The sequence below is a fragment of the Nyctibius grandis genome, chromosome 4, assembly GCF_013368605.1.
Source record: "Nyctibius grandis isolate bNycGra1 chromosome 4, bNycGra1.pri, whole genome shotgun sequence".
Classification (NCBI taxonomy): Eukaryota; Metazoa; Chordata; class Aves; order Nyctibiiformes; family Nyctibiidae; genus Nyctibius; species Nyctibius grandis.
In genome coordinates, this window is record NC_090661.1 from 56,501,611 (window position 1) to 56,517,808 (window position 16,198).

General features: G+C 34.9%; 1 protein-coding gene across 3 annotated transcripts in view; it reads left to right on the forward strand.

Moving 5' to 3' along the window:
• The window catches only part of PPP4R4 (protein phosphatase 4 regulatory subunit 4), a 72,868-nt gene that overhangs the window by 21,253 nt on the left and 35,417 nt on the right, over positions 1-16,198 (forward strand). For all 3 annotated transcript variants that reach the window (XM_068398792.1, XM_068398789.1, XM_068398791.1), the window contains exons 3-6: positions 3,588-3,690; positions 11,820-11,967; positions 12,657-12,730; positions 14,785-14,891. In XM_068398792.1, the coding sequence (XP_068254893.1) occupies positions 3,588-3,690; positions 11,820-11,967; positions 12,657-12,730; positions 14,785-14,891 (432 nt within the window). The remainder of the gene's footprint in view (positions 1-3,587; positions 3,691-11,819; positions 11,968-12,656; positions 12,731-14,784; positions 14,892-16,198) is intronic.

A 16,198-nucleotide genomic window follows, 5' to 3' on the forward strand; every position in this document is an offset into this window, starting at 1 on the left:
TTGCAAGTTGTATCATAAGAAATTGTGGGCCTCATCCACCCTGTGACCCCTTTTGACTCTAGGAGCTCTAGATTTCTCAGTTCTGCTTTAAAGCTTTGTTGGAATTAGTATGTGATACTCAGAGAAATCTGCCATAAACATGAAAGGCTTTAATATTAATGGCTTTAAATTAGATAATAAAATCGTTTTGAATAATAGAAAAATACTGCAAGCTGTAAATAGATCAGATATTAATCATTAATTTAAGTCCATTTTCAGTAGTTTACAGAATACTGTCCTTTCACTGAGTTTAGATGTTACTTGGAGATGTGTTTTTATTGAGACCAAAATGTTTACCAAATAAGATTGCAGGGATGCTAATATTAAAATCAGTCTGAAAATCTGTACTCTCATCCATTCTTACTGGTTTTGGATAGCATTAAAAAGGGCTTTGGTGTAGGTTTGCCCTGTCAAAACTTGTCAACATTCTTGTGTTTACAGACAACAGTTAAAAATAGAGTGGTGTATATGGTAACTAGCTAGAAAATTGGTTCCTAATACTTTTTAAGAAAATCATGTTAGCTTAATTTTAAATCAGTAGTAGTCTTAACAGAGGATTAAAATACTACAAAAATACTGATACATTTTCTCAGTTGGAATGCACACTGTATTTAAAAAAATGCAATATTTAAAAAAAATGCAGAATTGGATTAGTAATTTCCTATATTCCTAAAGTTAGGTAGATACCAAGAGAAAAAGATAATCCGTATTAAAGAAATATAGGAAATAGTGATTGTTTTTATGCTCTGTCAAGCCTTTTCTTCTTAACCTTAAAGTTATGTATCTTAAAATTGTCCTGTTTTCAGCTTGTTAAATTTTGTTTATAAGTATTTTTGTTATTACATGCTAATATTGTGAATTTCAGTGTATTTTTTTTTTTTTCATCTATGTTGACCTCCATCCCTGGCTGTGATGGTTGTTCCCTCTTTATTATTATAAATATGTAGGTGCAATAAAGGTGAAGTCTCTGCTCTGGGAATGATGCCCAAATTTTGCTCAGCAGGTCAGGATGTTGCAGCCCTGATGACAGCAATGTGTGATAACCTCAGTACAGTGCTCACAGCTTTCTGCTCGCTTGTTACTTATCTTAAAATTTATGATAACTATTCTGTATGGTTTCTTATCTTTGTAATATTTAAGGTGTATATGGTCCATTAAAGAAAAGACAAAAATACTGGTTCCTGGCATTCATACTGTGTAGCACCTGTTTAGAACAGTTATTGCCATGGCTAAGTTTGTGATGGATCCCTCATAATTGCTCTGGAACTCAAGGAAGTAGGAATGTTTTATTTTGTTCTGAATTAGCTATATTATTTAGGTACTATAATCATACAAACATTTCTGAAGATGTTAATATGTTACTAGGTGAGAAATCAATGGGACTACTTGCAATGGTGAAGTTATGCATAAACATGAATGCCTGTAGGACTAAGGCTTGTAATGCATTTCTGTGGGCAGGAGCCATAATTTAATTACAATACAGGTACATACAGGAGAGCTAGTCTTTGTGTCTGCCTTTATAGGTGGTAGAGGGAAACAGACACTTTAATGGCACTGTCCATCTCATCTATTTAGGCTGGGATAAATTGACTATTGAGTCCTATTTCTCTCCATTTATTTTAGAGGGAAATTCTCTTAGAGGCAGATACACACAATCTAACATTAGGTTAATTCCATCATGTGTGCTTTAGACACATGCTTTCAAATTACAGGCACTTTGTGTTATTCTGTACAAAAAATGAGACATATCTGCCATAGCAAGATTTACCCTTTCTGGAAGAGGAAGGTTTTGTTGGGGCAGAGGTTTTCCTATGTTAAGACCCTTATACAAAGTGGTAGTTTATAGTTGGCGAGTTAGGTAATTGCACCCATCTGCAGAATGGAAACCTAATGCAGAAGTGAACTGGGGTGTGTGTGGCTCTTCACCTTACAAAGAGGATTGGAATTCCTGAATTCTTGCCCTCCAGCCTGTACTTAATCTTCCAGAACATACTGCCTTCTAACATGGAAAATTATCTTTGCGAGGATAGTGAAGAATGCTTGCTTTCAAAAATACGCTGAAATTGCAGTTTGCTAAACACAATTAAGTTAATGTTGGTGATACCTAATTGTTGTTGGAATATTTTCACTGGGAAATTATAGAGTGCAAAGAAAAAAATCTTTACAGTAGGATATTACAATATTTTTGTTGAGGTATTTTAGTCTCTGTTGATTTTAACCAAAGCTTTTACTTTTTCTTCTTGCTTATTATACAAACATATCCTTATATTTAAAAGCACATTTGTTTGCATTTAACAAAATAGATCTAAATTGGCCTGCTTGACTATACCTATAATTTCATTGATCTTCTGAAAGGTGTGAATGTTGAGGATGATGTAGAGCATTAATGGAATGTGTAAAGGTCTTTTCAGCTCTAAATGCTGCAGGAAGGCTTTGCATCTTAACTGTGAATTCCCTAATATACTTCAGAGGCAGAACAAAACTGGAAGGTGGTTGTGCAAATCTACTGTCCTATGACCAATTTATGTACCAAGTCCCCTTCCTGAGATCATATGTTTCACTAAGAAAACTGGGAATGATGTCAGGATAGGGAGTGGTATATGGAGGTATTTAAAAGGAGTTTTACTATGAATTTCTTTTAAAATTATGTGTATAATCACATTGTACATTTAATTGTAATGTCACACTAAGAAGAGTGCTTGCATGTGTACAGTTGAGCTTTGCATGCTTATTTAAAAATGAGCTGCTGGAACAAATCTGAATTTGTTTAGCAAAATGGATTTTATGCATTTAAACAGAAAAAAGGATGTGTTGATGTTCAGTTTTACTTTTTGTTTTGGCATCCAGACCCTTTCTCTTTCTGATTCCATTCTAGAAGTTTATCCACTTGGGTAGTTTTTGTTTTCACCTCATGCCTTTTCTTCATTGTTGCCTACCCTTTCCCTCCCATCCTGCTTTTCTTTTTTTTCCTTTTTCAATTGCAGGATACCATTGAGACAGACAGGATGGGGAGAAACGTAGAAGATCTGTGATCTAACCAAGTTTTTACATCCTCCTTGAATCATGTTTGTCAATATAGATCTGATTATACATCTGACAGTTTTCCCTACAAAAGGGAAAAAATGGTAGTTTCTGTTAAAATGTTATATGTTGAGTGTAGTTTTCATTTATATCTTCTATTTGTCCCCTTCCTATGCTTTGTAACTGGTATTGTTATGATATAAAATCTTCCACAAAACCTCTGCCTTGATCATCCAGTTTGAAAAGATCTTTCAAAAATTCTATATTTTTTTTCCAAAGCTACACTAAAAAGGAGAACATTCCATATTAGAAATGATACATAACAGCTTTTATGGTTGATATTGTTTTAATTTTTTTTCTACTAAATATTATATAAAAAAAGTGATGCCTCTTAACTGATTATATTAATAACCTGAGTAGTTTGGGTTTGTTGTGTTGTTTGTGTTTGTTGTTTTTTTTTTAAATGAAAGCTGTGAGCTTGTAACTGTCATAGAGAGTAATGTACTGTATGTGTGTATTTTTGTAAGTTCTGGCCAGGATATCCAAGGAACAAGTGTGGTGGCAAATCTTCCAGTCCTGATGCGACAGAATCCTGCAGAAACACTTCGTCGGGTTTTACCAAAAATCAGAGTAAGTTGTGTGTAATGAGGTTTGAACGTATGTTTTCCTGCCAGTATAAGTATTTTAACAAAGGCAAAAAAAATCCCACTTTTATTGCAAACTCACTCTCTAGGAGGGGTATGTCCAATAGATCGTCCACATTAATTCACTGAATTTACAAAGTATTGCAGGTATTATATTTTTTGAAAAATGTTACAACAGGTAAAGAAAGCAGAATTAATACTAGTTACATATTCTAAAGATTTACCAGTGTTTTGACAGCTTTTTGAGAACTCTTTTTCAGGACCAGACAGTCATAATGATTCATTTTGATGTTCTCAGTTTCCTTCCATCTAAACATTAAGATTTTCATGCTGCTATCCAGAAAAGTATAGTTTGCTTTTAGCTGTCTGAAGTTTTACGTGCTACCTTCCACATTTTTAGTGAGCCACTGCTAGCTGTGGGAGATGCATGCTGGCCACGTAATGTTATACAATAATTTTATATACAGGTATGTTTGTGTAAAGAATAGTTGGTTGTTCAGCCTGGAGAAGAGAAGGCTCTGGGGAGACCTTATTGTGGCCCTTCAGTACTTAAAGGGGGCTTAGAAGAAAGATGGGGACAAACTTTTTAGTAGAGCGTGTAGCAATAGGACAAGGGGTAATGGTTTTAAACTAAAAGAGGGCAGATGCAGACTAGATATAAGGAAGAAATTTTTTACAATGAGGGTGGTGAAACACTGGCACGGGTTGCCCAGAGAGGTGGTAGATGCCCCATCCCTAGAAACATTCAAGGTCAGGTTGGATGGGGCTCTGAGCAATCTGATCTAGTTGAAGCTGGCCCTGCTCACTGCAGGGGGTTTGGACTAGAAGACCTTTAAAGGTCCCTTCCAACCCAAACTATTCTATGATTCTGTGATTTTAAGGAAGATAAATATCTCTGTATTTCCGCTGTGCCCCAGGTATGACGCCTTGCCTAGAAGAAATGAAAAAGTTCATTTAAGGTGTGCTTTAAGGAGCAGCATCAGCCAAATAAGAACAAACTGCATCATAAACCAAATGCAAAGCTTAATAACTCTAAAGCTAAACAAATACCTCTAATAACTCTATGTAAGGCTACAACAGGAGTTAAGACTTTGATTATATTAGCCTGCCTGTTAGAGTGGTTTTCAGTGATTTTAAAGGCTACCGACTGGGTGGAAAAATACATGGGTTTTGGCTGTCAAAATATCTGAAAGTTTATTTTGGTAATGGCAAATTTCTGAGGGTTTTTTTCATTGGGTCAGTGTATTGTCTTCTACTGAGACCATTGACAGTTTTTATGTGATTAAATGAAAGTTTTGATTTAGAACAGTATCTGGCCTGGTCTCATGCAATTGATCACTTTGATATAAACCTGGTTCTAATTTATACAAATTGTCAGCTAAAGGAACATTGTCTTTGTTAGTAGCAGTTTGGCTGAAGTAGCTGTTTGAATATATGTGCTCCCTGTGGGAAAAGAGGTAAAAATCACATGGGTTTCTTGTAGAAATTTTGTGTTCAAAGAATTGAGTTGTATGTATAATTGTATGGACAGACTATTTCTCCATACATCTTGAGAGATATGTTTGACGTTTTCAGTAGTGTGATTCAGTCATGATTTTACCAGGACACTTTGTAGAATTTAGGGGTTTTTTCCCCATATAATTTAAAATTCTTTCCCTTTTTAACAGTTTACCAACAGGGATGTTATTTTCTTGTTGCACACAACTAATGCGTAAGAAGAGTATTTAGATCACTTGCTTCAGAAAGACGGAAAGAGTTTTAACTAGTTACTGACTCAAGCTAAATATGAATTTGATGATCTAAAATACATTGAACTGAGTGGCGTTAAGAATTTCCTCAGCTACCTTGACCTCTCTGTCTCAAGCACTTAGTGGATGAGAAGAAAAAGCCATCTGTAGTTGCTGCTGTGAGTTTTCTTGCTATATCTGTATCAGATTCTCATTGCCAGGTGTAAGAAAGTATTTAATTATATTAGTAACAAAAGTGAGATGACTGAGTCACATTGCTTACGTTATACAGTTTTCTATCTGCCAAGGAGATGATTACTAAATAGCGAAGTGAGCCCATGTGAAAATTATACTTGTTTGTTCTAGTAAATTTTCATTTATATTTCATTGGTTTTTTTTTTGCTGAAGTTTTGAAGAAATGAATGGCTTCTTTTATTGAAAAGCTCTGTGGATATATATCTCTCAGCCTTTTTTTTTTTTTCTCCTTACTTTTAAGGCAGCTACCATAACATTATATTAATAAAAGAATTTTATAAAAATGAAAGAATATTTCTTATTGCCTATGGAATTGGTCTTAAACTGAATCCTCCCTCTATTTCCTAATCTTAAGAAAGAGGCTGCTCAAGGGACAATTCAGTATTTGTGAAAAACTAATTGAATGAGTTCTATTCTCTGCATTTTTTATGAATTGGTTGACTGAAAGATGAGGAACAAATATTTATGTAGTCTTCAACGTGATTACTTAGGAAATATTCTTCTGTAGGATATTTAAATGCAAGCCCTACTGCAGAGGAGTCTTAGGTTCCATGTGGTAGATGTACTCAGTAATATTCCATGCACTGAAATATGCTGGGCGGCCACCCAGCTGGAAAACAGCTTTGCAGAAGAGGATATGGGGGTCCTGGTGGACACCAAGTTGAATGTGTGCCAGCAGTGTGCCCCTGCCGCAAAGCATTCTGGGCTGCATTAGACAAAACATTGCCAGCAGTTCGAGGAAGGTGATCCTTCCCCTCTACTCCACCTTCTTCTACCCTACTACACCTGGAGCACTGTGTCCAGTTTTGGGCTCCCCAGTACAAAAGAGACATGGACATACTGAAGAAAGTACAATGTAGGGCCATGAAGAGGATTAAGGGACAGGAGCATCTCTCCTATGAGCAAAGGCTGAGAGGGCTAAGACTGTTCAGCCTGCAGAAGAGAAGGCTTGGAGAGGATCTTATCAATGTATATAAATACCTGAAAAGAAGATGAAAGAGGACAGAGACAGGCTATTTTCAGTGGTACCCAGTGACTGGGCAAGAGGCAGGGGGCACAAACTGAAACACAGGAGGCTCATTCTGAACACCAGGAAACACTTTTTCACTGTGAAGGTGACCGAGCACTGGCACAGGTTGCCCCAAGAGGTTGTGGTCTCCCTCCTTGTAGGTATTCAAAAGCTGTCTGGACATGTTCTGGCTCCAGGTGGCCCTGCTTGGGCAGGGGGTTGGACAAAATGACCTCCAGATGACCCTTCCAGCCTCAACCATTCTGTGAATATCGGACATCACTTTTCAACTTCATATTATCTCCCGAAACTTCTGTGATCCCAGGAGACTCTTATTTTTTAAGAGGAGCTGTTCCAACTTTTGTCTGATTATTTAAATTCCACAAATGGCCAAGAAATAGCTGTCCTCGGCACTGAGGACTAGTGTACTGACAGATTGCTTAGAAAACATTAAAATACTTCTAGTTATCATGTTCTGTGCTATAAGATGCAGGTCAATAGGCATTTTTTTTAGAGATATATATGTGTGTATTAGAAAAAGAATGACTTGAAGTTGCAAAGTAATTGAAAAGCCTTTAACTTACACTAAGTTTCTGCAATCACTACCCCATGTTATTCTGACATTCATAATTCATTCCTTCCTAAACCAACCTACTGGCTTCAAGAACAGGTTGTTTTTTGTTTTTTTTTTTTTATTTTCCATTTAATATACTGAATCCATTTTTGTCTCTGGTGTTTCTCTTTGAGAGCAGAGTTCTTTCTGAAATAAAGGAGTAATAAGAAACACTGGGTTTTTTTCACCCTTATTTGTCAGGGTGTGGAAAAAAGCTGCTCTTTGCCTCTCTGTCTTTAATAAAATGTCTAATATGGGAATACAGTTTTTGATTCTAGTCTTATGTTTTTTATATAGGGATGGAGAAGAAATTTAAAAGGATGATCTTTAGCGTGATTAGGGCCTAGGGCCTGGAAAATATTTGTACGGTGGGAGTTAGAGCTCAGTGTGTTTAGGTCAGGTGGTACTTAATTATTTTGTTACAAGTATCTTCCTGCATAATATTAAAGGACATTGAACTGAAAACAGTATACGAAGAAAGAAGAGTTTAGGAATTGAAGACAGAAATATTAGAAATGAAGATGACAATTTTAATAATAAATCTGATCAATCTTTGAGTAAATGCCTGAGAAAAGTAGTGTGTTTTTCATCTTTCAGTGTCATTTAAATCCAAACTGAAGACCTTCCTAGATGATAAATTAAATGAAACTTCAGTTAATGGAATCGAGGCAGAGGTAAAAGTGAAATATGAGGTCAGCCAAAATTTTAGTGTTCCTTTCAGGTTTAAGCTTTATAAATTAAAACTTTCTGGAACATATGAGAGTTAAATTTCTTTCTGTGGCTATACTTTTATAAAGCAGGTTCTTCAATAGTGCTCTGTTATCTAATAGTTATTTAATCTGTAATAGAACAGTTCTGTTGTACCCATGTTCACTGCACTTTTAACTGCAAAACGGTATTTGGCATCATTAACCGCTTGACCTATTTTTTTCCCTTATCCTTGTTTTTATTGGAGGAATAGTCCTGTTACATGGAAACTGTTATAGTCTATAAAGGCATAATCAAACTCGACTGCGATTAGAGTCTTGCAAATGTAGTCTGGTATTGAAGGGAAATAAGCTGACTTAAATGACTGCACTTGGTTTCACTTCTGTAGATTGGGAAAAATCATTTGTGAATTCATATTTGCACATGAAAAATCAGTTGTGTAGTAGTTTCAGGGTGCTATTTATCTGAAAGCATTGTCACCATATAACTGGATGGTGAAACCAGTGTACTTACTTAGTGTACTTGCAGAAACCCAAATGCAAAAACAAATACTGTTTTTATTAGAGCTGAAGATAAAACAGGTGCAGGAAGAAATAAATGCAAGGAATGTTCTGACTGGATACATTACAAATTCTTATTTCACTTGTGAGAAATTGATAAACCTGATTACTTTTATGAATAAATATAGAAATGGTTATGTAGAAATTGCTTATAATGCCTTAAAACCTAATTAAATTAAAATTATATCAAAGACCCTTTATATATTTAACATAAGTGTTTTAGGTCTGAGATAAGCAAAATCAAACATACAATACTTCAATAAATATGCCAGATCTAAGTAATGATTAAATTGAGTAACAGTATTTTGGTTATGCTAATAAAACAAATATGTTGTTTGTCATTTAGATGTAATGTAGGAATGAGATTATGAAATATTTTTTTAAATTCTACAGTTAAAATGAAGTGGCATTCTTATATGGGTTCTTTTGCATAGAGATCCCCACTCTCTGGATTTCTGCATGCACCTCCTCATGAACCTTGGAAATCATTGAAATGCAGATTTAGGGAAAGCTTAGACATTTCTCTCAGCATTTCTTGTTGTGCACCAAATGGCTCCTTTCAAATGATGTTAGTAGCATTTTCCCTGTTTTCCATCCTTGGGCACCATCACTGGAAGCCATGGAGAGAGATTGCAGGTGTCTATCTGATTGACTAATAAGAGATTTTTCCAAATGCTGTGATTGCAGAAAACTGTGGCTACTTGTGTTGAAGTGTATACATCAAGCCTTACTTGGTGCTGTCTGATTAGTTCCAAACTCATTTTCACAGTTACTTGTTTTTCTAATATTTCAGCCTCCCCTTGAAAGCTTTTAGGTTTTCCTACTTGATTTTATGGTTTAAAAAGAGGTAGGGTGGTTTTCACCCTGTCTTATACCTAACATTGATTTTAAGGTTCATCCTCATTGTATCTTTGAGGTTTTGTAATCTCCATTATTTCTGTGTCTTTGTAGTCCTAAATGAAGATTTCTGTTGTACCAATGCAGTTACTAAAATGATTGACTATGTTTCTGCTTGCAGCATTCTTTCAAGAGAATTCTGTTGCTGCAGGACATAAAGTGCATTAAACTAGAGGTGAATTATCTGTTTTCTCACTACTGGAATAAGCCAGGCTTTCTAAAGTTTGCAAGTTTTGATGCCTGCGTTTAACCTGTAAACATTAGGATAGTTCAAGAACATGCTAATACTCTTAACTTCCATTAAATATGTTTGTCTGAATAAGATAGACAGGAAAAGCTTTTTTCTGCCAGGGTGAGAATCTGTGGAGGATCCATGTGTAGAAAAATACATTACTTTCTGAATAAATAAATGTATGTTAGCTAAAATTAAGTCACGCAACTTCAGTTCACTGAAATTGGAATGAGAAGGGGAGACCCATAGATTTTCATATGTGGAACTACAGAGTTCTGAGTGCAGACATCAATGCAGGCAGGTGTGTAAGAAATCTAGAAATTTACATTTCAATGTCTCCCGAGGTCCATGAGGAGGCACATCCAGAGAATGTGTTCTCACACATGATTATCCAGAGTTGTGTGGATCTGTGGAGGAGACTATTTGGAAACTTTATTTGATGGTAAGTAACCCTGTTTGCGTTGCGTACGAAGTGAATATGTACATAAAATTGAATTCAGCTCCGTTATGTTCTGATCTGCAGTGACGTCTTAGCATCTACAGTGTGTAGATAGTTCTTTTGATTATTTTGGGGATGTTTTTTTGAACAAGTGTAAACCACAAATCCCAGAACAGTATGTACAGGTATTCTGATCTCAGAAACACTCAAATTACAGAATTGGTAGGTGTCCTTATTCTTGGCTGTGGCTGTTGTAATAACAATGGAGGAACAAGGATAGAGATAGGCTGTGGAGATAACAAGAGGGTGGTTTCCATGGCTGTTGAATGCAAATATTTTATCACACTTGGATTGATAAGCTGCACAATGCTGTTTCTTTTTTTTTCATTTGGGGAAACAAGGGCACAGAGAATGCTTTTACAGATATACCTAGCTGTAAACTGAGACAGCTGTTGAGAGATAAGTAATGGTTATCTTTGAAATCAGGTAAACTAAAAATTACACACTTGCACACACTAACTGGTTGACATTTGTGTAATGAAAACTTCTTGTTTTACTTTGAAGTAAGCAAAGTCTACTAAATAATTTCTCAGATGTTCTCTGCAAACTGTATTTTCTCAGCAAAATTCCTCTGCTGTGTAATACTTAGGTGCATAATGGATATTTTCTTAATCTGGTCTAGGCTGATTTTTTAAAAAAATTAAAATATCAGTTTATTCTTGATTTTTTTTTTTGATATGTGATCTGAGAAAACTCTTTATCTCAAGCACTTAAAAAAACTAAAACCACATATATAAAGTGTTAAATAGGAAGTATGGGCTTTACACCCTTACTGAGTTTGGAGTCACTTGTAAAATGAGTGTAATGCTTTAGTAGTAGAATAATGCACTTTGTTTTCTCATGAGATAGTTAAGTTTAGAGAAGTAAACAAAGGGAACATTCACCTAGCTGATAGATATGTACATACTTACAATCTATGACATAACATTCATTGTATCCTTGCAAGCTCTTTGGCGTGTGCATAAATCTGAAATTTAAATTTCCTTTTTGTTCCATTCAAAAAATTTAGTAATATTTAATTCCTGTATTATCTTTGTTTAACTTTTGAATTGATGCTTTTAAAGACAACCTAATTAATTATATTCTTGTATGTTAAAGCTAAGTACTAATAAATGCTGAGTTACTGAGATATTCTGTTACGTTTTGCTTTATACTTAAGACTATATGTATCTCTCTCTATATATTTAGATATACATTTTCATTTGTGTTCCATGTCAGTTGACAAGGGACGAAATTTAAATTGCATTCTGCAATTTAGTATCTCTCACTGGATGAATGAAATATTTATTTTTAATTCATGTGCATAAACAGCAGAAGTGCAATTGTTGGCTGGTCTGTTTTTACCTCTCATTTTTTAAAGTAGAAAAATCCACATATATACATTGATGAAACTGAAAGTCACAAAAAATATTGTAATTAACTTTATTTTTCTTAAAAGGTTTATGCTATAATATAAGAGATTTGAATATCTCCAAGTAATTGCTGTTAAGAGAAAACAATTTACAGCCATTTTTGTAGTTTACTCAGGTTCTTAAAAGTGAATGTAAAAATTTGAATATTCTTTCAGTACATTTCTGCCTCATGCTCTAAATTGATACAACTTGTAATTATACAGGAGGTGCTGCATGTTGCGGGAGTGGAAATGCAGTTAACAGCTGCTGTTTCATTTTTGACTGTTCTGCAAGACGAGTCGGTGTCCATTCATACGTACTCCCACTCCTTCCTACACATCATTCTCCAGAACCTGGAACACAGAGATGCAGGTCGGGGCTGTACAACTATGCTGATCAGTGATTACTTCCATATGTTTTGTTTCCTTACTGACAGTACAATACTGTGTAAAGCAGTGAGAGTGATCACTGTGACTTTGTATCTAGACTTGCATGAATGAAAAGATTTTTGCATGCTGACCACTTAGATACTGATTTTTAAATGCAATTCTGATTGAAGCAAACAAAACCGCTTTGTCTGAAGGACTAAATCCCGAAGTTGTTACTGAGTTCAAGCTTATACTGAAGTACCAGAGTTTTGTGGTTGAGAAAATGGAGGGAGGATGGTTGATGTTTCTTCTGTGATTATTAGTTTTTCTTAGCTTCTTTGACACCATTTTTAGAATACAAAGAAAAAAATGGGCTCTTGTAAAGCTAGAAAGTTTCAGTGGGCATAAGAAAAGAATATGCTTCTAAATGAGGGAAATAATCTTTTCAAAACAAACAGGATCGTTATTATTTCTGTACAGCAATTGGAAAGGTAAAAGAAATAGGGACAGAATTTGGTTATCACCTATCCTACGTCTTAGTTTGAAGTCTTGAATGTTAATTTAGTGGCTTTTTGATACATAGCTCCTTGAAGAGGTGCGTGTAAAAAGTGAAAACTAATTTTGTAAAACTGATGTATGTTTTGTTATACTTGTTATATGTACAACATAACGTAACCCATTTCTTTCTAACAGGTGTCAGCAATGCATGGCTAGAAACTCTTCTTGCTGTAATAGAAGCTTTACCAAAAGAGACTATCAGACATGAGGTAATAATATTCTTCCACTTATGCTAACAACAAATTAATAATATTTTGTAAGATTGTATTTCCCTGAAAGTCTCATTCACTTCAGTAAGACTGTGGCAGTTCCATGCCTGTGAAAACAGTAATGCTTGTGGAACATACTGTAAGAGAGGAATGTTCTAAAAAGCAAGACAGGAAGGTGACCTTAAAAAATATTAGTGTTCTTCAGCAAATAAAACTTTTTACTGTAACACTTCCACTCCACTTAGTATTCTCCGTAACATGTTTTCATGTATCCTGTTTTAGTTTACAGGATAGTATCTCATTCTGTGTCTTCATGAAGAAACTACATTTTGTTTGCTACTGGACTAAAATTCTGATTTCATCTAAATGGGACTGAACACTGGAGATCCGTTTCATTGTGTATTTCAGTTATTCCTCAATGCCCTGCAAACGCTCTTATTTTTCACTGTGTAGCTCAAGAAAGAAGAAGGAAATGTGTCACCCAGTCATAATGTCACTCTCCTTTACTCAGCTAATTTATTCAGTTTTGTTTTGAGTATTCATATTTCATTGTTAAGTTTAAAAGCTTTGCAACAGGCGTGTTTTACTGTGTTTATAAATTAAAACAATATGGAGATTTAAATATATGATTGCTTGTGTAGTATAAAAATACTCATTAAAACTAGTGGGTAATTGAAATCCAGCCCTGTTTAAAAGAATAAACTTCTAAAGGGTGAAAAGTTAGGTTGGAAGAAAAAGAGAAATTTTTTTAATCACCTCCAAAATCTAATTGTAATATAATTTTAAAGATGCCACTTAAACAAGATGAAGTTTCGCCCCAATTTGTCTCTAGGAACACATTTGTAAGTTTCCACAAGAATTTGCTTTGGAAGATCACAACTGATAAGGCAGTGTTGATTCAGCAGCTATACAGAAACCTGAATCTGAAAAGGGGCCTTTCGTGTTACTTGAAGGATCTTTGTATCAGAAAACTTGGAATATTTTAGTTGTTAATTTTTTTTGTAAATAAAAAAATCATAGGACAATCATAGATTCCAATGACATAAGGAAAAGTGTGTGTGTCAGACCAAATGTCAGCCTAACCCAGTATCCTGTCTCTGGCAATGGCCACTTCACGGGAGAGACTGTCTAGGTCAGTAATTGGAGTTATTAGTATTGCTAGACATGGTGTGTTTGTTGTCATAGTTCAAAGACCAAATAAGTAGTATACAGTTTTGTAGATAACTAATGATATGTTTCTTTATGCAGCGTTATAGTTAGAAGCATACCTTGTGTACTAATTCTAGTGTGGGTCATCTGTTTGTCCTTACAATGGTAAGATTCTCTCATCTCAAAATTTCAGCTAGTAAGAGGAGGAGAAAAATGCTTTTAGAATATTGTTGAACTCTCCTGCCTCGTATATTATCCTTTTGTGGAGCTCTGCAAAAGAGATTGAGTGAGGAACTGTAGCAGACTACACAAGATAGCTCTCTGTAATGTTCCTCTTGGCCTGGCACCTGGATTTCTGTGATTATTTCCTCTGTCTGTATAGAAATGAAACCCCACAGATCCCCAAAGTATGCTTAATTGAGAGGGATCATTGCCTCAAAACTTTACATTAAAAGTGGTGTTTCCTGGGAAAACTTATGAGAAGGAACCTCAGAGAGGCTTCCTTTTCCTTTCTCTGCATATTTTTTTTTCTTGTGCAGGAAACATATTTAACAACTTTGTGAAAATACCAGCTAATAGCTATAAATATTCATATGCAACTTAGTCTTGAAATAAAGCCACAAGTAGACAGATGTAAAACTGTGCCTCTGATGTGAATCATAAACTGCTATTTGGGCCAAGATACAGGTTTAATCATGCTATAATTAGCATTGAATATTAAATATGGGTTTCCAATGGACTTTTAATGTACATAGACATCATTATTGTTAGTACTGATTAATTATGTGAAAGTGGTAGATGACATTTGGAAAATGTTTTTCCAGCTTTTTTTTTTAAGAAGGGGAATATATTATTTACTGCTCACTTTTCTTGTGTTCACATTTCTTCTTTTTTCTTTTGTATAGATCCTGAATCCACTTGTTTCCAAAGCACAGCTTTCTCAAACACTTCAGTCCCGCTTACTTAGTTGTAAAATCATGGGAAAATTAGCTAACAAATTTGAAGCTCATATGTAAGTAGACTGTACATATATTTTCATTCCACAGTATATACCAGTATTTCTTTGTTAGTGGGCAAAAATTACTACAAGAAAAGTAGACTTTATTGCAAAAATTAAATGCTTTCTTTTTACAGATCCCTTTATCTGGATATTAATTAATAATAAAAAAAGGTTCATTATGTAACTAGCATATTCAGACTTGCTGATGTTCATCAGTTTATAACTTTAGTTTGTATGTTCTTTCCCAGATTCGAGTGGGTACTATTTTTATGCCATTCCTCCATATTGCTTTTCTTGCTAGGAAATAAGCCAAAAAGTGGACTTCTCTGCAATTTACGGAGACAAAACTCAACTTCGTCACCTTAGAGTTTGTTGTCATAAAGAGAAGAATCCTGTTCCTAACTTTTAATTTGTCTAACCAAATTTAACAAGTAGATATAATTTTTTTTCTATCCCTAATTATATGGAGATGTATCAGGAGCCGCTGTTGTTGCCTGATATTATCCTGCTCTTAGATTCAGTGTCTGTGGATTTGGACAGTGGTGCAGAAGTGGTGCAGTCCTACTATCATAAGATAGTCCTACTATCATAAGATAAGGACTATTTCACCAAATGTGTTTCCTGTCCAGGCAATTGGCCACATATGCGATTTTTGCATTACGAAAGAAATCCACTGAGGGCTACTAAATGCACAGAAACCACGTCTAGCTGAGGAAGTCCACTCTAATAATGATTTGATCTGCCCCAAAATGCAAGAATTCAGCATGACAGAAAAGATGAACAACAGGACCATATCACAAGACATTTAGGAATAAATTTCTTTAAATTATGATTTTTTTCTTCAATAAAAAAGAACTAGAAGCAAGGAAAAGGAAGCTATCTACACCTTAATTTGCTATGTAGACTACACTTGTTGGACATCCAAAAGTTAATGAGCATGGTAAAGTAGTATTTTTTGAGAATGTTACCAAAGCCTTCAAATCTTTATCTTCAAAATTTGTGGGATTCTGGCAGAATTACAGTACTTTTATTTATTTAATGTTACAATCTCATGAAAATAAAGTGGATTTCCAGATCACTTGAAATCTTAGGAGAAATTATGATAGTGTTAGCTGTAATAAGTTCAATTAATCATACCTTCTTTTGTTGGGTTTCTTTAATACGATTCCTTGCTGTTCGGAAGTAGGAAACCCCTCATTTTAGTGAGCAGATAGTAGTACCATTTCTGTACAGAAGCTACATGTTAAGAAGATGGCTCAGAATTTTCTGGGACATATTGATCCCAGGTAGAGGAGTGCAGTTCAGAGGCCTGAAAAGAA